Here is a 19,714-nt window from a genome sequence, read left to right on the forward strand (position 1 = left end):
GAACTCTGAGTGATGGAAAATCCTCCTTTATGTTGATCTGAAATCCACCTCCGGCAACCTCCTATCCCCACTTGGTGTTGGCTTCCAGGCCACAAGGAGCAAACCCAAGGTCTTGCTTTACAAAAGACAGCATTTACTTCTCATTGCCCTTGCTTGGCATGGGGGCACAGGGCGGGCGTTCTCCGGCTGCCCACCGGCTCTGGGCCTGGGCCGTTCAGAAGATGCAGGTGCAGCCCACGGCGATGGTCTCCATGACTGCGCGCTGGCGGCAGGGTCCGGCGCGCGGCGGCAGCGGGCAGAGGCGGCGGCGCACAGGCACCTGGCTGAACACAGGCACGCTCACCATGCTGCGGTCCTCCTGCATGGTGAAGGGGTTCACGCAGCCCAGACACAGGCACCGCGCCTCCGGGAGGTCCGCGGGGATGCGGCTGGGGTCATGGTTGATGCTGCGGGAAGGCGGGAGAGAGCACAGGACGGAAGGTGGTGGGGAAGGAGTAAATCGGGGCCCACTCCCCACACCTCTGCCTTTCCTAATGGGGGTTTTCATTCCCACAGCAAGACCGTGCTATGCTAGAGGAAGGGCAGTAACCAGCTCCGAGTTCTGGGTGAGCAAATGGAAGATGTTGGAAAGCAAGTCACCAGCCAAGGTTATCCTGGTTCAAGGTCACGTGTCAGTCACCCAGTCTCCTTCTTTCATCCAGCAAGATGTCCATCCCAGCATTCTAGATTGTGCTGTGTGATTACAAAGCCCAAGGCTCTGTCTATCTCCTCACCCCTCCACCCTTGTTTATATTCTTGGGAAATTTAATCCACCAGAAATAATATGTGAGCACATTGATGCCTAATCCCCACTGGAAGAGGAGTCAGGTCTGGGTTCTATCCTGACTTAGTTTCTATCCATTCAACAGATATTTTCCTTTCCCACATACCCACCATGTGAGTGAGTCTGTCCTCGGTGTTCACTGATGGACAGCACAGACGAGGTCCCTCCTAGAGCTGAGAGTACAGACACTCGCCTTGTGACCTGTCCTTCTCTGTGCCTCAGTTTCCTCCTCTGCTAAACGTGGGAGGTGAACTTGACTTGCAGAGCTGCAGTGTCAGCATTGCCTGGGAACTTGTCAGAAATGCAGACTCTCGTCCCTACCCCAGGCCTCCTGAATCAGAACCCGCGTTTTTATAAGAGCCTCAAGAAAGTCAAGGGCACGGTAAAGTGAGAAGAGAGGATCTTTAGGGATACTTCTCTAACTGTCACATTCCAGATATGGTAGCCACTAACCACATGTGGCTTTTAAATTTAAATTAATCAGAATTAGCTCCTCAGTCACACTAGCCACATTTCGAGCACTTGGTAGTGGCATGAGGCTAGAAGCTATCATATTGGACTTTACATTGTCATAGAAAGTTCTATTGAATGTGCTGTTCTAGAGTCTCAGGACATAAGTTGTGTGGCTAAAAAATCTTTGGTCTAGGTTTGTGAGTGAGGACCATCAGTCCATTTCTTCATGATTCATTCAACACGTATACATGTGGCCCCTCCTGCATGCCAGGTGCTGTGCTGGGAAGTGAGCTACAACCCAGGTAAGACACCACTCCTGTCATCGAGGGGCCGCAGGTCTTGATTCCCCAACCTGGCTGTGCATCCTCAGTATGTGGAGATGTATAAAGTACCACTTTGTGGGCCTCACCCGTAGAGATGTTGATTGGGCGGGGCATGAGGATCCTTAGATGATGCTGATGCAGCATTGGGAAGGTCCCAGTCTAGCCTGAGAGAGAGAATGTGGACGCAGCCAACTCAATACTGCCTGGAAGTGCTGTAACTGAGAGATGTGTACAAGGCACCCTGAGCTGGAGGAAGTGACATTTTGGGAAGGCCTTGCAAGCGCTTCAGTGCGGACTTGGAGAACAATAACGGCAGTACTCTGCATGGGTATCCCATTTAACAGCAAGCCAATGAAGTTGGTACTACTGTCACTTCCATTTTCACTTGAGTAATCTGAGGCTCAGAGAGGCTAAGCAACTTGCCCAAAGCCACACAGCCAGTAAGAGGCAGAGCCAGGATTCAAACCCAGGCACTCAGGCCTCTGAATCCAATGTCTTAACTGTTACAATGATGAGGACAGTGGACAAGCATCCTCCCTGCCACCTCCAGTATGCAGCTTGCCCAGTGCTGCCCTGCCCGGCCTACCTGTAGCCCCAGGGTGACAGGCTCCTCTTGTTGGACAGCCACAGCTGCAAGTTGACCTCACACTTCCTCTTGGCCGGCTCGGAGCTGTTCCTCAGCTGGGCCACCATCTCCCCAAGGTTCCTCTCGTACTCCTCCATGCGGGCGTATGGCTTCGCCCGAGACACCAGGTCCAGCGGCAGCTGGTGAGGCCCAGAGGCCAGGGTCCCAGGCCGCCCTTGCCCCTTCCTCTTGCCTTTGGGGCTTCTGGGCTGGCCCAGTCCCAGGAAGATGTAGATGATGAGAAGGAACAGCTGGGGAGGAAGGCCACAGGTCAAAGGTGGGAGAGCCTGTCTCTCTCTGGACCTAGCCTCAGGGCCCAGGGAGGGGAGAGGGAAGAGAAGAGGCCTCTGTCGGGGCCGCCCTCACCTGCCATGCCCTGGCCTGGTCCCACTAGCCCATCACACGTGTGTATCAACACTTGTATGCACCACACTTCTCACTAAGTCCTGTCTATTGTACCTCTTAAAAATCTCCCCATCCATCCACTTCTCTCTCTCTGCACTGCCATCCTCACTTCCCTGGACAGCTCAACGGCCTCCTCACCTGGTCTCTCCAGATTCCCCCACCCCTTCTTCCCCACCAGCTTTGCAAATCTGATGATGTCACCTTCCCAGGCCTGAGCTCTCCCTCCTCAAGTCACTCCTGGCTTCCTCTCACACTGTGCTTCAGCCTCCAGCCTTCTCTCAGTCCACGCTCTGCCACAGGGACTTTGCACAAGCTGCTACCTGCAGAGTCCTACCTCTCCTCCTCGTGTTCTAAATGCCGCTCACCCCTGTCTCAGCTCCAGTGTCACTTCCTCAGGGATGCCTCCATGGACCTTCTTGGGCTCTCAATACCACACGCCTCTTGCGAGATTGCAGTCTTACCGTTTGTGTGTGCGATTCTTGTATATGTCCATCCCCCACTAAGCACAGACTCCATGAGGGGCGGGCATTGTGTCAGTTTCCACACACAGTGTTATCCCTCACATTTGAGTGAATGAATGGCTCTCACCATCCCTGCCCTTCTAGAGCTTACAGTCTGGGAGGGAGAGCAGACGGGGAACAAGGAAACAAGCACATAACTCTTGCTAACAAGTGCGATGGTGGGACCGTGGAGTGTGTGGTTGCAGAGGAGCCCCCACTTAGCCTGGTGGCAGTGGAGTGGTCCCACAAAGTCATTCTGGGGAGGGAACATGTCAGGAGAGGTTTGAAGGATAAGAGGAAAGCAGACGTGGGCAGAAGGAGTCTATAAAACCTTACTAGGGGGAATAGTGTGAGGGAGGTTTGAGTTGGTGAAGAGCTTTGCCAAAAGGAAACAGTGAGGCTGAAATAGAGTGGGGGGGGCGGGGCCTGAGATGAAGTTGGGGAGATGGGCAGGTCTCAGGCCAGGATCCCTGTTGGACTCCATCTCTGTGACACCGGTGCTCCCTTCCTCCACACCCCGACCCTCCCATCCCCTCCTCACTCACTCGTCTCCACCCTCTCCCCGCAGAACCAGGAGCGTCAGGAAAGCCTCTGGCTCACACAGGAGAGGACCCGGGGGCCCAGCAGAACCCAGGATCCTCAGGAAGCCAGGGAGAGAAGGGCCAGGACTTGGATGGGGGCCAGGACTGGCCAGAAGGGAGGAATCTTCAGGGGGAGTTCTGTCTCGCTGAATCTGTCCAGGCTCCTACCTGCCCTGGATCCCTCACCCTGTAGCCCCCATGGCCATGCCTGGTCTATCCAGGCCACCGGTAGGTCTTGACTCTTGGAAACAAGTTTCAGCATAGCCCCTCTTGGCAGAGCCATTTCCTGGCGCAAAATCCACGACAGGGATTCAAGTCAGTAAATTCTTCCTTTTGGATCCTAGATTCTGATGCAGAAAAATGTCTCCCTCACAATAGGCTCTCTCATCTGAGCTTCTCATGTGGCATTCCTAAACACTGGCTCTCCACTCAGAAACCCAGCAGAGAATCAAGTCCCCCTCCCCCACCTTATAGATGGGAAACAGAGAAATAGAAGGACTTGCTCAAGGTCACACAGCCTGGATCCCAGGACCCAGGGACTCGTTGGAAAACCCCCAATAACTGAGTTTGCCAGGACATCTCCCAGGGATGCTTTTGGCCTGAAAGGGCTTAGTGTGGACGGGCCGAGCCCAGTTCAGGAGCCTGAGCTACTGGTCGTGGCTGCAGGCTCTGAGACCAGTCTGTTTCTCCCTGGTCCTGGGGGAGAGGACAGAGAGAGAACTCACCTCTGCAGATTCCAAACCAAACAGAAGCTGCCATTAATCAATAGGAAAGAAGCAACGAAACACTCGGGCTTTAAAAAGGGGTGGGGGTGGGGTGGGGAAGCGCCACGTACCAGGTTGTGCGGCCAGTCCATCCCGCGAGCCGGGCGGTCGGCCTGCAGCTGCCGCCTGCCTGGAACCCCAGATGCCTCCAACAAGAGAATGGCAGCAACAGGATGGAGCGAAGCAATTATAGCTCGTCAGGGGCTGCTAGGGGGTGGGTGGGTGGGCTCATCATCGGCTGGGAGCCTTGAGCCCCCAGCGGGCTGGGCCTGGCGCAGTGGCAGGCGGTGAAGGGCGTGGGGGCAGGCCAGGAGCCGAGCCGAGGTGCCCAGGGGCTGTTGACTGAGGGACAATGCCCTGTGTGTCTGGTGGGGCTCTGGCGGGTGGCACCTCCGCCTGTGGCCTGGGCCGGCCGCCCGGCCAGCACCCACAGAGCCAGCTGAGACAATCAGCTTCGTTTGCTTTGGGGATGGCAAGGGGGCGAGGGCAGAGGAGGGACGGGCTGTCCGTTGGTCAGGAGAGCAAATGTTCTCAGAGTGTGCTAGCCAGGAGCTGGACGCAGGCCCCATCTCCCAGGGAGACAGCCTCAGGCACTCAGTCTCAGCCAGCCTCAGGTGAGCTCAATGGCCCTCAGTGACCAGAGTCCCCCCACCTGAGTTCACAGGCGGGGAAACTGAGGCGGGAGCGAGGAAGGACCTTGTCCAGGATTACACAGGGAGTTAGAGATGACAGAGCTGGGGTTTGTGCCTGGTGTCTGTGCCGGGCTCTGTCCGCCACCCCAGGCTGTTTTGCTTGGGATATTTTCTGCACAATTCCGGCCTGCTGTGAGCATGCTTCTGAATGTGTGGTCTCATGCGGGCCAAGTCTCGGATCCCTGCAGGCTTCACGGCCACTCGTCCTGGCCTTCCTGATGCAGCATGCTCCCTCATGTATAGACGGGCTCCCCTCCAGGGCCTGCGCCTGTGGGGCTGCTTCTGCCTTTGATTCTCTCTCAGCCTCAGTTTCCTTCGCTGTAAAATAGGAGTCGTGCCCAGGAATCGACAGTGCTGTGGCCCATTTCTCCCTGAAGTCTTTCTGAGTCTCAGTCCCCACATCTCTAGAATGGGGATAATCATAGCATCCACCTCTCGGGGCTGTTATAAGGAGTAAAGGAAATAACCCATGTTAAACAGGTAGCTCAGTGCCCAGCAGGCGGTAAGTGCTCAATAAACACTTCGCTGTTTATTAGGAAACTTATTATAATAAAATAATTTTATAACTGTTATTATAAACATTAGCTGACCTAATTAGCATTGGGGCTAGCACGGTTCTCACTGCTCAGCCAATTCTCCCTTCCAACCACTCGGGCCCACCCTCCTGGCTGAGAGAGAGCTGGACTTCACGGGCTCAGGCCACAGTCTCGTGAGTCCAGACAATCCCAGGGTCTGCGGGTCCTGGAATCACCTGCTGGACTGACCACCTCGCTGGTCGAGGTCTCTCACCTTGAGTGACAATCCAGCCAAACGTGAGTGAGCGAGTCCACCCAGGGAGGTGGAGGAGGGGGTGGAAGGGAGTGTGAACAGGACAGTGGAGGGACACTGTGAACAGACAGCCAGGACTGCACCATCTTGCTGAGGGCCACTCTTGGCCATTTACAGGAATCGGCCCAGGGGAAGAACGCGGGGTGCGAGGCGCTCCTGAATGTCACGAGATTAATCTGTCCGGGGCAGGTTTCCACAGCATAACTGAGAAGCTGGCTGAGGCTCCAGCTCATCGAGAGATACCACCATATTTGGTCAAATACTAGACAAGGCTCTATTCTATCGTTGGAAACTCCTGAGGGAGGGGGACTCTGAAAATACCTCCTCAGGCAACAAGGGCCCCCACTCCCACCCCAGGCTGTCCCAGCCCCACCACCACTATCCTTTGAACAAGGGAAGCAGCAAACAGGAGGCGAAAGCCAGGGGCAGCCAGGTTGTATCCCGTGAAGGTCCTTGTTACCCCTCTGCTGCTGTCGGCAGCGGGGTCCAACAGACATGCAGCTGGGGTGACCCCTCCCTGCACCCACAGAAAGATGGGGAAATTAAAAGACAGGGACTGGAGTGCAGGGGGTTCTCTGCTTCTCAGGACCCCTGAAACCACCACACTGTCCTTACCTGCTGGCAATACACACCCCTTGCTTTCATCTTCCAAAGACAGGATGTGCCAGCTTCCAGCTTCAGTGCTCGTTGATATAGACTCGTGGGTCCTGGTCCCAGAGTTCTGATGTAGGAGGCCCCGGAATCTGCACTTTAACAAGGACCCAGTCTGGGAGCTGCAGGGGTCCTCAGCCATCATTTAGCTCATTCCCCCACCCTACCCCCATTTTACAAGGAGACCCATGCCCAGGGAGGGACAGGCCTTACCGAGCTCACGCAGCATGTTTTTGCCAGAGCTGAGAGCACAGCTCAGTCTTCTAATTCTTACTACTCTTCCCCCAAATTTTATACGCACAGCTCTGGACCAGGCTGGGCCTCTTTGCTGGTCTGGAGGGGGCCCAGGAGCCAGGCTGGTCCTTGTGGGAGGTCCCAGGCCCTTCACAATGGGGAGAGGGAGATTTGGGGTACCCAGGCAGGTGCTGTGAGGAGTCAGGGATAGGCCCAGTGACCATCTTTGGGTTTCCCGTTCCTGGGCCACCTCAGGCCAGGAGGAAAGCCCCTTCCTCCAGCCTCGGTTTCTAGAAACCACTGAAGGGTCATCTGCCCTCAGGGATGTCCTGAGTGTGAACCCTGGCAGACCACCGTGGGACCCAACCCGTAGGTCCAAGCTGGGCCTGAGAGGGAGGCACAGGAACTTGGGCAGGCCCTTCTGCCCCACACGACGTTGGGGTCCTCAGGTCTTTTCCCACAGAAGTGGTCAGTATACGTGAATGAGGGAAGGAGCAGATGGGCTGGAGAGTGCAGTGCAGGGGTGGTTGTGCTCAGAACCACCAGAGCCCTGGGCTGAGGCCCATGCAGGAGCAGTGCTGTGCTCACCGGCAGGTGGCACCACCGGAAAGCCTGACGTCCCTGAGGAGGGCTGCAAACTCTGACGGGACTTCCACGCCAGCATCCTCTTTACCCTGGAATGAGCCCTGGGGCTGAAAATGAGGGGGCCGGTGAGAGGATGTGGGTCCTGTGTCTGCCCCCAGCTGCCTGAGCGACTCTGACCAGGACACCTTCCACATCCCAGCAGGAATGGCACAGCAGCCAGGAGTCGGGATAGGGATGAGGCGGGGGCCTCCCTCTGATGTGTGAGTGCTTCGCTTCAGGGACCACCTGCTGTGTGCTGGGCCCTGGGCATTTGGCACCTGGACACGGTAATTTTCAGAAAATAACAATTAGTAATAATAATAGGTGCTGCTTAATATTAACTCACTGACTGCCAGGCACTGTGCTAAGTCCTCCATGTGCATTGTTTCATTAAATTCTCCCAGCCACCCTATCGCGAGGTCCTAATTTTATCTCAAATCTACAGATGGGGAAACTGAGGCTCCGGGAGCTCAAAGTCACAAAGGATTCAAAGCAAGTTTGTCTGATTCCTGCACATGCTGTTCCCTGCAGTGGAGGAAGGAGAAGAGCATTGCAGCCAGGAGAGGAGGGGGAGTGTCCAGCTGGTCAGCTGCTCATCGAGGAGGGTCTATGCCTGCCCCAGCCTCGCCCTGACATCCTCAAACAAACTGGACTCTGCGTGTTTGGCAGGTCACTGAGTCCAGGCCCAGACTAGAGTCCTCAGGGGATCTGAGAGCTCGAGGTGTGGGCAGGGCACCCAGCAATGTTCCTGGCACATAGTAGGCATTCACTAAATATTTGCTGCATGGAATCAAACCAGCTGCAATACAAGGTGATAAAGTTGGGATGGAGAATGGGAGGCCAGAGCAGTGGGGACCTGAGGGAGGAGATGTAGCCCAGGGGGTAAGAGTTCAGACTCCAACGGTTGACAGACCTGAGTTGTAATCCTGCCTCTATCTGTTCGCAGCTGTGTGACCTTGGGAAAGTTACTTGACTTCTCTGAGCCTGAGTTTCTTCTGCACAGTGGAGATAATAATAACTTGGCTCTCAATGGATAGTTATGAAGATCAAATGAGATGATGCATTTTAAAGTGCTTAACAGAGTGCCTGACGAAAGTAAGCGCTCAGTGAATGGTAGCTGCCATTGTGGCTGTTATTGTTAAAACAAGTTTTGAGTTGGGCCTTCAAGGATGCTTCTGGAGTGTTTCTAGGTAGGAGGGGCATTGTGAGGTGGGGACAAGGATAGAACCAGCAAAAGAACGCAGAGGCCCCCCATCCCCAGTGGGCCCACCCCGAAGACTCGGCTGGACCAGGAGGGCCTATGGGATTCAGTCTAAAGGCTTGCCCAAGTGGACCCAGTGAGGTCGAGGGAGGCAGGAAGAGACGAGCAGGCGCCTCTGCTGCAAGATGGAGAGGGGCTGTGGCCAGGAGGGCACATCCTCCACAGGAGGTCTTGGCTCTCCTGCTGTGCTGCCCACCCCGCCCCCAGCCTCCCGGGTCGGAGTCCTTCTCCCAGGCCCATATTTGCACAAATGCCTGCCTCACTGCTCACTGCAGAGCCCCGGCCAAGAGGCACTATTTTAAGCTCCCTGGACGGGAACACTGTTGGTGGGAACAGACCCAGCCAGCAAACTCCCAGTTCTCAAAAAAGGGAAAGGCCTGGGTGAATCGGCGGCCCCTGGGATGGGCAGAGGGGCCGCCACGTCCACATGACCCTCTGCCCAGGCCAGGCACCAATGCCTCCTCCCCCACGAGGGACAGTCAAAGAAATGTGAGTTGGCAGAGGACCCCAAGAGGTGGACTTATGCTCTGGGACGGGGGTGCTGAGGCCTCCCTTCCGCCCAGCATCCAGCCTTGAAAACACCAAGTTTGTGTTTCTGGGTTGCAGATTGACTCCCCACTGTACCTAGTCTCTTGTTAGCGCTCGCTACCCAGAGAACCTCAGAGCTGGTAGATATCTTGTGTAGCCCCTACCAGTGTGGGAACCACTTCTAAAGCATCTTTGCTGGACACCTCCAGTATAGGGAGATCATTTCTCTCTGAAGATGCATATCCCGCTTTTTAAAGCTCTAGTTGTTAAAGTAATAATTATAAAAGTTTTCTCTTTCTTTTTTTTTTTTGTGAGGAAGATCAGCCCTGAGCTAACATCCATGTCAATCCTCCTCTTTTTGCTGAGGAAGACCGGCCCTGAGCTAACATCTATTGCCAATCCTTCTCCTTTTTTTTCCCTTTTTCTCCCCAAAGCCCCAGTAGATAGTTGTATGTCATAGTCGCACATCCTTCTAGTTGCTGTATGCGGGACGCCACCTCAGTATGGCCGGACAAGCAGTGCGTTGGTGTGCGCCTGGGATCCGAACCCAGGCCGCCAGTAGCAGAACACGCACACTTAACCGCTAAGCCACGGGGCCGGGCCCCCAAAAATTTTCTCTTTCATTACACTGAAGTCCCCCCTTATGATGCAATGTGGTGTGGTGGGAGACTGCAGACCTCAGAAATGGCGGTTGGCCACTTGCTGTGCCCCTTCCTATGTAGCCGTGTCCTCTTTTCCCAACCTGAACGCGCCTCAGTTTTCCTACAGGGTTGTCAAAATTGGTTTATCATAAAAATTATGATTTGCCTGGCATACAACTGGTTCTTAATATTTGGCAAGTTTGGGCTGTTTTTATTGTAATTTGGTTGGTTTTGTGTGTGCCTGTGTTTGTTGTACAGTGTTTTTGTGGGTGTAGGTGCTATTTTTGCTTTTTGATTGTAAAGAACAAGTATAAACTAATATTTAAAGCACGGACTTTGAACCAGAGTGACCTGAACCCCATTCCCTCCATGCAAGAAGTGGGTCACCTTGGGCAAGTGACCTAACCTCTCTGAGCCTACATGTCCTCCTCAAAAGGAGGGGGGATTCAACAAGATAGTGCACGTAAAGTGCCTGGCACAGCATGGTTCTCAATGAATGGCTCTGCTATTATTTTGTTGTACACATTGTTCTCAGCTCTGCTCAAGCAGGTGGCAGAGAACAATTCTAGTCAGCTCTCTTCTAGAACGTTCCAATTGCCAGAATCCCAGTAATAGAATGGATTGCCCCAGGAAAGTGTGAGCTCCCCATCAGCCATGGTGTTTCAGCAGAAGCCGGAAGACCAGCTGGGATGCTGTCAGGGAGAGTCAAGAAGACGATATGTTGGGCTTGTTGAGCCTTATAAGTTCCCTTCCAGCCCTGAGTGGTCCCAGTCTTATGTCCAAGGCCTCAGGTCCCCCCTGTGAGGCCAACCTGCCTGCCTCGACTTGCCCAGACCTGGGACAGGAAGGATCCCAAGGGGGCCCATGAGGGATATGGAATAAACAGCTGTCCCCAGAGCAGACGGAGGCGCCGGGCCCCCTGCCCATCGGCATATCCTCCCCTCGGTCCCAGGGGATGTTTATATTCTGGTCAGAGTTTACAGGACGTCTGGACTTACAAGATCCAGAGTTCTGACTTTTCCTCCAAAGCTGTCAGCCCCTCCTCTTGCTGGGTGGGTCTGCATCTATTTTGGATGGGAGGCTCCATCCTCCAGCAGACGCAGGAAAAGGGTACAGCATGAGAAATGTTCTCTTCAGACCCCCAGAGCCCGGACCCTGGTGGAGGAAGAAGCCTGGGCTGTGGGGGCTGGGAGAAGAAAGGGGTGGGTATCTCCTGACTGTTTATGGGAGCAGAGCCAGGGAGGGAAGGAGTGGGGGGCGGGAGAGGAGACTTCCTTTGCAGCTTGGGTTCAAAGGCCTGCTCCCCTGAACAAAGCTAAAAACGGATGGTATTTATCAAAGTCTGCCTTCCATATTGGCTTTTGTTATTGGCTCAGGTAGTGCTGCTCCTGCTGTGCTCGTTTTGGTGTACATCTGTGTGAGTGCAAATTTGGGGAAGGAGGCTTGTGTGTGTGTGTTTTGTTTTGTCACTGTTTTGAAGAGTCATTAGGTGAAAGCTTCTTGTAGGCAGCAAACACATCTTATTCACACACCTTCTTAGCACCTGCTCGGGAGCCTGGGCCCAGCTCAGACCAGGGCAGGACTTGGTGAGGGAGCAGAGAAACCCTAAGAGCTACTTAGCACCCACCAATCAGGTGACAGGCAGCAGCTAGGAGACCTTCACACCATGCTTCAGCAACGAGCCCTGATGGCTATAGCCAAGGCCTCTGTCCCCATCCTGCTTCCCCGCAGCAAACAGCCTCAAAAACTTACAGGCTTTTAGTGGGGCCGGCCCGATGCCATAGTGGTTAAGTTCGCGTGCTCTGCTTCAGCAGCCTAGGGTTCGCAGGTTCGGATCCCAGGCACCGACTTACGCACTGCTTATCAAGCCATGCTGTGGCAGGTGACCCACATATAAAATAGAGGGAGATGGGCACAGCTGTTAGCTCAGTGCCAATCTTCCTCAGGAAAAAGTGGAGGATTGGCAACTGATGTTAGCTCAGGGCTAATCTTCCTCACAAAAAAAAAAAAAACAACTTACAGGCTCTTAGGGCTGCAGTGAATCCCAACCCTGGCCTCCCTGTAGAAGCCTGTCTCTGTGGCCTGAATCTGTTGGGAGACAGTACTGAGAAGCTGCCCCAGGTGGTGGTTTAAATATCTTGCCTGAGATGCTCTGTAAGTTTCTATGAATGTGACCTTCAAGGTATGGGCAATGCCTTGAGAGTTCTCGAGGAGGGTTCATTCACTTCATTTAACAAATATATAGTGAGCACCTCGTATGTGCCAGGCACTGTACTGAACAACTAAAACAGTTCCTGAGCTTATCTTCTTACAGAGGAGGGTGGATATAACAATACCGACATTTAGGACCAGCCTACGGCTTAGGGACTCTTGCTGGGCCTCTCTCATCTCAGTCTCCTGCACCTCCTGTATCCGTGGGAACTGCCGCATCTCCTGGGAAGCCCATGACCTCAGCCCTCGGGGCATGTGGAGGAAGGTACGATGTCTCCAGAATGTGAAATCTTGCCAAATTTCCATTGGAAGCTCAGTTCTCATAAATATTGTATCTGTGAGGAAAGAGGAAGAAATGGCTAGTGTGGAATCTGATCATTTCCAAAGTCTGGTTCCCAGGAAAGAAGCCTTGATAATTGTTCTACTGTCAGAAGATAGCTTCGAGGTTTCTGGCCCTGGGAGACAGAGGTGGTCCAGCCCTAGGACCTGGACAGATGCTGTCAACAATTGCCTGGTAGTAAGAGTGATACCCCTTGCACGTGGATTGCACTCTACAGTTTACAAAGCACTTTTACATCCATGACTTTATTTACTCCTTGTATCAACCCCATGTGAATACAAAGATTTTGATAGAAGAAGAAATTGAGCTCCAAGGAAGAGAAATAACCTGCCCATGCTCATATAGTGAGAAAAAAGGGGCAGAGCTTAGTATGAAAGCCTGGGCCCCTGAGGCCACTTTTGGCCACCAGCCCACCCTAACCTTTGCCACAGCTCAGGGAGTGTTAATGAACATTGAAACCAGGCCATGGTTAGAGGTGGGCACCCCTGTCATTAGGCAGTGTACACAGAGCACCAAAGGCCCTCCAAATTATTTCTGACATGGCCTGGCTCTGCTCTACAGACAAACCTGCACTGGAGGGAAATGTGTCTGGCAAGAGGGCTCAGTGCCAGGGGGCCATGTTTTCTGAGTCACCTCTGGAGGGAATTCAAGGGTCGGGCTGACCCCGAGCTCCCTCTCCCCCAGGGTTGTGCTCTTGGAAAAAACTGGGGTTGTTTGGCTCTTCAGTCTGGCGATCGCATAGCTATGTCCATAAATTTTTTGCCTTCCATATTGGGATTCCTTTGCATTCTATCCCATTAGCTCAACCACAGAGCTGGCTCTGACCCTGTCATTCCAGAATCACTTAAAATTTTCTTGTTTTTCAGACCATTTCTTAGAATCGCAGGCCCAATGGAACCTCACAGGTCATTTTGCTGGCTTCTCAATGATGCTCCTACCAAATGCTCCCAAGTTTCTTATTGGTCTCTACTTGTCTTAAATGTCTACCTCTCTGCTCCTTCCCTCTGCTGATAACAAATTTGCTCTTTGAGAATATACAGAACAAAGCTGCTCCCCCGGCCCTGTGACAAACAGGATCAGTCAGGATGGGCCAAGCTGTGCTGCAGTAACAAACAACCCCAGATCTTGCAGGCTGAGTCCTGCAAAGGTGTCTTTCTCGCCTACATTACAAGTTACGCGTAGGCCACCAGGGGGTGCTCTGCTCAGTATAATCACTCAGGGACACAGAATGATGGGAGCTTCATCACGACACCTGCTTCCACAAGCACCACGACAGGATCAGAGGTTTGTAGGCAGCAGATTTACAGAGGTCAAGAACGGGTTCTGGGGACCAGCCCCAAGGCTTAGCGGTTGAGTGTGCGCGCTCCGCTGCTGGCGGCCCGGGTTCGGATCCTGGGTGCGCACTGACGCACCGCTTCTCCAGCCATGCTGAGGCCACGTCCCACATACAGCAACTAGAAGGATGTGCAGCTATGACATACAACTATCTACTGGTGCTTTGGGGGAAAAATAAATTAATTAATTAATTAAAAAAAAAAAAAGAATGAGTTCTGGCATCTCTCCTCCAACTACTTATTTCCTTTGGGCAAATTCTTTTGTCCCTTTAAGTGTCAGTTTCTTATGTGTAAGATGAGGATAATGAGAAAGCACCTACATCACAGATGTGGTGTGAGGTTAACTGAGAGGATGGATGTAAGCCCTCAGCACAGAGTCTGGGTCATAGAAAGACCTCAGTAAATGTCAGCTATGATGATGCTATCATAATATTTTGTTCACTTAATAGTGGCTGCCGTCTCCAGACAGAATGGCGGTGCTTCCCACTCTTCCTCATGTTGACCAGTTTGAATTCCTTCGAAGAGTTAAGGGGTTGTTTTTTTTTCACAAGTCATTTTCACATTCTTTTTTATGCATTTTATCTCATGAGGGAGGCCCTTAGGGGTTTAAAACCGAGGCAGAAAAATGTATATCTATCTGTCTTGCCAGCCCCAAAGTAGATTTACCCATGGCTTAATTACCAAGTCCTTTTGAGGAGTCCAGAAAGGGGAAGTCAAATCCGGAGAAGAGTCCTTGCTTGAGATAAAACCCGACAGTAGAGAGACACAGAAACCAAACTGTAGAATGTCAGAGTTGAAAAGGGCTTTTAGAACAAGCAAATTTTACATGTTTTCTCTTTTACAGATGGGGAAACACCAGTCCAGAGAGGGAAAGAGACTGATACAATGTCACACAGCAATTTGGTGTCAAAGGTGGGGCCAGAACCCATTTCCTCCAATGCCAGTCTTGGGGCTTTCCACACACCACATAAGGGGACAACATTTTTCACCGTTGGGATGGGTGGCGGGGCGGGGGGGGGAGGTGGAATCTCTTTGGAATTATGGCTTGTCCTCGTTCCACAGAGTTGTACTCCAACGGAGTTGTAAAGTTAAGGACTTATAAACATTACCTTATTAAGGCTTCTTGGAAATCCAAAGTCAAAGCTCCTCCGGGTCATGGGACATGCGTTGATCATCCAGTGAACAAACAGCGGATAACGTTACATTTTTCACTTCGTTTAGGAAACCTGGCTTCTAATTATAGGATTTGTTTAACAGTCCTGGGTGGCTTACGAAGGCCTGGAGTCAGCCTGCAGTCCTCAGGGCTGGCTGAGGAGTGTCAGACGGGGGGCATGGGCGGGGTGGGGGCAGGGAGGCAGGGAGGGGGCCTCGGCAGCCAAGGGGAGAGATGGACGAGCAAAGTCAACTTCAGCCGAGGCCTGGAGGCGGATATTAAAGTAATTTTCCCTAATCCCACCAACCAGGTTGCTCCCAGTTGGAAATTATCTCTAGTACCTCCCCTCTGTTACCACTGCCCTTTCATTCATGGACAGTGGATATGAATTTGCTCTGTGGCAAGCGGGTGAAACAGGGGCTCCATTTCTCTTGTGTTTATGTCAAATCGAACCATCAGCAGTAGTATTAGTGCTCCCCGCCTCTCCCGGGAAAAATGGGCTAGAGGCTGGCTTCATCTCCAAGTTTATATAAATAAATAAATTTTATTTTAAGTAAGTTATTTTTTGAAATAAATCTTTATAAATTCTGTAAAGTACTATTACACTAATTTAACACAATAAATAGACACAAATCAAAAATAGAAATTAGAAAAGATAGAAGTAAAAAGAGAAGTCCCTGAAATGGTATATAACTATAATATGATATATAACTAAGTCCTGTAGCTAAGGTCATTATCTAAGGAGGCAAGGGGTGGGGTTCAGGGTGGGGAATGAGATCATTATGAAGGTGAAAGTCTCTCCATCTCGTGCAACCCAAGCTGGGGTGCAGGGATCTTGCCAAGCTGCTCCCAAACCAGGACACCAAAGTGCAGCCGTCTACCATACAGCCACAGCCCCCTCCTCACTCAGGCTCCATTGCAGGCTCAGCCCAGGCCCCCACCACTCAAGGAAACCCCCAAACCCTCACCATGTACCAAGTCTCCCACATCTCCACATATCTCCATCCCTGAGTTAGCACAGGGCTCGTGCACACACACACAGGCACACACACACACACACACACACACACACACACACAGCCTTGTAAGTCCCTTAGACAACCCGGCTCTGCGCCTTCTTGAGCTAGGTCAGTGGTTTCCAAAGTGGGGTATCATTCAAGCTTTAGAAAAAGTATTAAGGATTTCTGTTTTTACTTCCATCTTTTTTATTTTTATTTGTGTTAAAGGAATATAATATATTAGTGTAATAGTACTTTACAGAATTATAAAGATTTACTTTTTTAAATAACTTACTTAAAATTTATTTATTTAAATAAACTGTTGTTTACTCCTAGAAGTTTATGATCTAAAAGGTTTGCAGACCCCCCAGACCAGGATTTAGAACTCAGTGCCCCTTAACTCAGTGAAGAGGGGACCCCCAGCCTCCAGGATTTTGCGTCCTGCTTGCTCTCCTGAATTGGGGAGGGAAAGAACCTCTCATTCTTCCTGACTTTCACTTTCTGAGCAGCCTGGGGGTTTAGACACATGAATAATAGGTAATAGTGGTAGAGTCAGGATTCAAACCCAGATCCAGCTGGCTCCAAAGCCATGCCTGGTCCCATCCACTGTGGTGTGACACAGATTAATGACATGTATCTGTCCCACTCCCAGCCCCTCACTCGGAGCTTTTGTGCGGAGTAAGCATCAGTAACGTTTACCAAACGTTTACCCTCGCTGCCCAGCACTGCGGGACTTGCTGTGGGTGAGACGAGGTCACAGCATGGAAAGAACGGAGGACAGCTCAGGAGCCCTCCACTCTATTTAGGAGTCTCCCGATGGCCCCTGGGTCAGCCCGTCCCCTCTGCAGTCCCGTTGCTGTGCCAGCGCTCCGGCTTTGCTTTCTCTCCACATTGCCTGCTGGAAGCAGGAAGCCCCATGGGCAATGCTGGGAGACGACCAGGTGCACTCTCCTGGAAGCTGCTCTTTAGCCCCCAGGTTTCCTCATGTGCAAAGTGGGGTGAAAAGTCCCACCTAGGCTGGAGGGGAGGGGCAGTATGGCCCTGGCAGCCACGCAGATGAGGGTTGTCCAGTAAAGAGCGGTGCCTAGGAAGGAATGTTGTTTGGGTGGTCCCAGGGTGGTTTCAGACCCCGGGGTGCAGGGTCCAGGATCTCTGCTGCCCAAGTCAGGAGAAGGGCTGGTGATGGACTGGTGACAAGGAAGACCCCCCCCCACCACCACCAAACACCCTAGAAGTCACCTCCTCTCTCACCTCCCTAAAAACCAGGGTGGAGTTGCTCACTCAGGCCCTGTTTCAGAACAGGAAACAAGGATGGAGACTCAGACAGTCCTGGCCTGTCAGGCCTGGGAAGAGCAGGGCGGAACCACCCAGTCTTAAATGGGCTGAGGACCTCAGCCATTGGGCATGGCACTCAGGCGGCTGCCTTCTCCATGTCCAACAGCTCTTTCCTTGACTATCAGGAGAAAAGGGCTTCAGCTCCCTCCCCACACATTCGGGCAAGTGCAGGGAGTTCTTCTCTATCTCTTGAGTCTTAGGGGAGTTGAAGTTTCTCCTGAATTAGTCCTGGCTCGGCACAGCCCGCTGCTCCGCGGCTCAGGCTCCTAAGCAGAGCTCCTGTCCCTGCAGCCGCCACACCCACCCCAGCCCCAGCCCCGGTGGGCCCCCTCCTCCATCTCCCAGGTGCCATTCCTGGGAACACATGGCTGTAGGGCTAGCAGGCCTTTCACTGAACTGTTGGTGGAGGAAGGGCACCCGCCAATGTACGCAGGACATCACCATCAGCTTTGCGGGTCCCTAAGTCCCAGTCATCACCCCAGGGATTTCTGACTGGCCTTGTCTCTCCTCGGGCTCCAGGTACCACCCCTTCCAAAGGGCTTCCTGCACTATGCTGCTCCACACTCCTCCCCAAGTTCTCATCCTCCTACTCTCTCCCTCAGGCTGACGAAAGGGCCTCTCCTCCATCGCTGGTGGGAGTACACACTGGTTACAGCCTCTGCTGGGGGACGGGGACTGCAGCGACATGTATCAGAACCACAAACGCATGAGACCTTTGATCCAACGACTGCTCTTCTGGGCCTTTGTCCGGCAGAGACACACCTACGTGGAAATGACACAGGTACCAGGATGGGCTTTGCGGCATTATTTATAATAGCAAAGGATGAGAAACACACTAACTGCTCGTCCACACGTTTGTACGGGACTGGTGGCCTGAATGATGGCACATCCATCCAGCGGGACTCTGTACACCCATTAAAGAATGAGGCAGCCCCCTACAAAATGACAGCCTGCACTATCTGAGACATGTTATTAAGTAAATGAAGCAAGGTACAGAGCAGTGTGAACAGTATGTGTTCCTGTTTACACAGCTCCTGTGTGTAAAAAACAACAACCATTTGGGGGCCGTATATGTGTATATGTGTAGATGAACTTGCTTGCGTTTACATAGACTATTTCTGGAAATATGCACAAAAACACTGGTAACAGAGATTTCCTCTGGGAGGGGAACTGATGGGCTCAGGGGGTGTGGTTGGGAAGGAACTTACTCTTCACGGGACACCGTGGGTACCTTTTTGATGGTAACAATGTGCAGATATTATCTATTCAAACAAGAAATACTACTTTTAAGTGAAAAAATAAATACCTGTTACTGGGTGATGCAGATCATTTCATTCTCGCTTTCCCTCTCCTCTGGGCTGGGCCCAGGTGGCCTCACCTTTATGAGTCAACGAAGTCATCTGGAAGTGAGTCAGGTCTCATCCCTCTGTGGCATGGGCAGCCACATCCAGTGTGTGTGATTATTTTTCCCTTTCCTTCCTCAGGAGCAAGTTGTCCAACGCTGTTACTGTACAAACGGAAAAACTGAGGCTCAGCTTAGGAAACTCGTGTACCCAGTGTCACCCAGTACATCAGCCTCTGAGCAATTCTGAATCTAGCCCCTGAGCTTTTGCTCATGCTGTTTCCTTTGTTCAAATGCCCTTCCCTGCCATTTTCACTCTTCCAGTCTGAGTGCACTGCTTCCAAGAAGCTTCCCAGACCTCCCGGTGGAAATGACCTCTCAGCATGCCTAGCACATCCCTGCAGCACTGTGCAAATTCCTGCCTTCTCCAATAGCTGCTGGGAGCTCTCTGAGGAGAGACTTGGCCTTCTTCTCTGGAGCCCGAGGCCTAGCTTGGTGTGAAGCCAAGAACAGGAGTTTAATGTTCAAGACCTGAATAAATAAAGGAATGATTGCGTTAATTTCTCCCTCCTCTGAAATCCTCTTGTGTGTCACTGAGACCTCGCTTATATCACTTAGCACTGTCTTTCTTATAGTGTAATTATTTCTGAGCACATTTGCAGAGCACATCTTTCTCCCTCCCACCTTCCCTCTTCCCTCTCTCTCTTTCTCTGCCTTCCTTCCTTCCATTCCCCAGGATCTGTCCTCAGAGAGAGAAAGATTCTGGGAATGTTGTTTGAGTCCCTGGATCCAGCCATGCCTAAAGCTGAATCCACCTACGGACTTTTCAGTCACATAAGCCAACAAATGCCCTTTTGTTTTGAAGCCATTAAGAGTTGAGTTCCGGGACCACCCCGTGGCTTAGCCGTTAGGTGCTCATGCTCCGCTGCTGGCGGCCTGGGTTCTGATCCTGGTCGTGCACCGACGCGCCGCTTCTCTGGCCATGCTGGGGCCGCGTCCCACCTGCAGCAACTGGAAGGATGTGCAGCTGTGACATACAACTATCTACTGGGGCTTTGGGGGAAAAAA

General features: G+C 52.3%; 1 protein-coding gene and 1 long non-coding RNA gene across 2 annotated transcripts; one reads left to right on the forward strand and one right to left on the reverse strand.

Annotated features, from left to right (window-relative positions):
* Positions 1 to 214: 214 nt before the first annotated feature.
* On the reverse strand, positions 215 to 4,566 carry IL17B (interleukin 17B). Its single transcript, XM_058543776.1, has 3 exons — positions 4,546 to 4,566; positions 2,186 to 2,475; positions 215 to 446 (listed from the first exon to the last, which is right to left on the reverse strand). Exons 1-3 carry the CDS (start codon positions 4,564 to 4,566, stop codon positions 215 to 217), a joined length of 543 nt encoding a protein of 180 aa, XP_058399759.1.
* A 13,111-nt stretch (positions 4,567 to 17,677) lies between these two features.
* LOC131407365 (uncharacterized) lies at positions 17,678 to 19,174 on the forward strand. Its single transcript, XR_009220483.1, has 3 exons — positions 17,678 to 17,823; positions 17,907 to 18,085; positions 18,789 to 19,174. It is a non-coding gene; the product is annotated as an uncharacterized LOC131407365 (long non-coding RNA).
* Positions 19,175 to 19,714: the final 540 nt, after the last annotated feature.

Source organism: Diceros bicornis, chromosome 1 (genome assembly GCF_020826845.1).
Source record: "Diceros bicornis minor isolate mBicDic1 chromosome 1, mDicBic1.mat.cur, whole genome shotgun sequence".
Taxonomy (NCBI): Eukaryota; Metazoa; Chordata; class Mammalia; order Perissodactyla; family Rhinocerotidae; genus Diceros; species Diceros bicornis.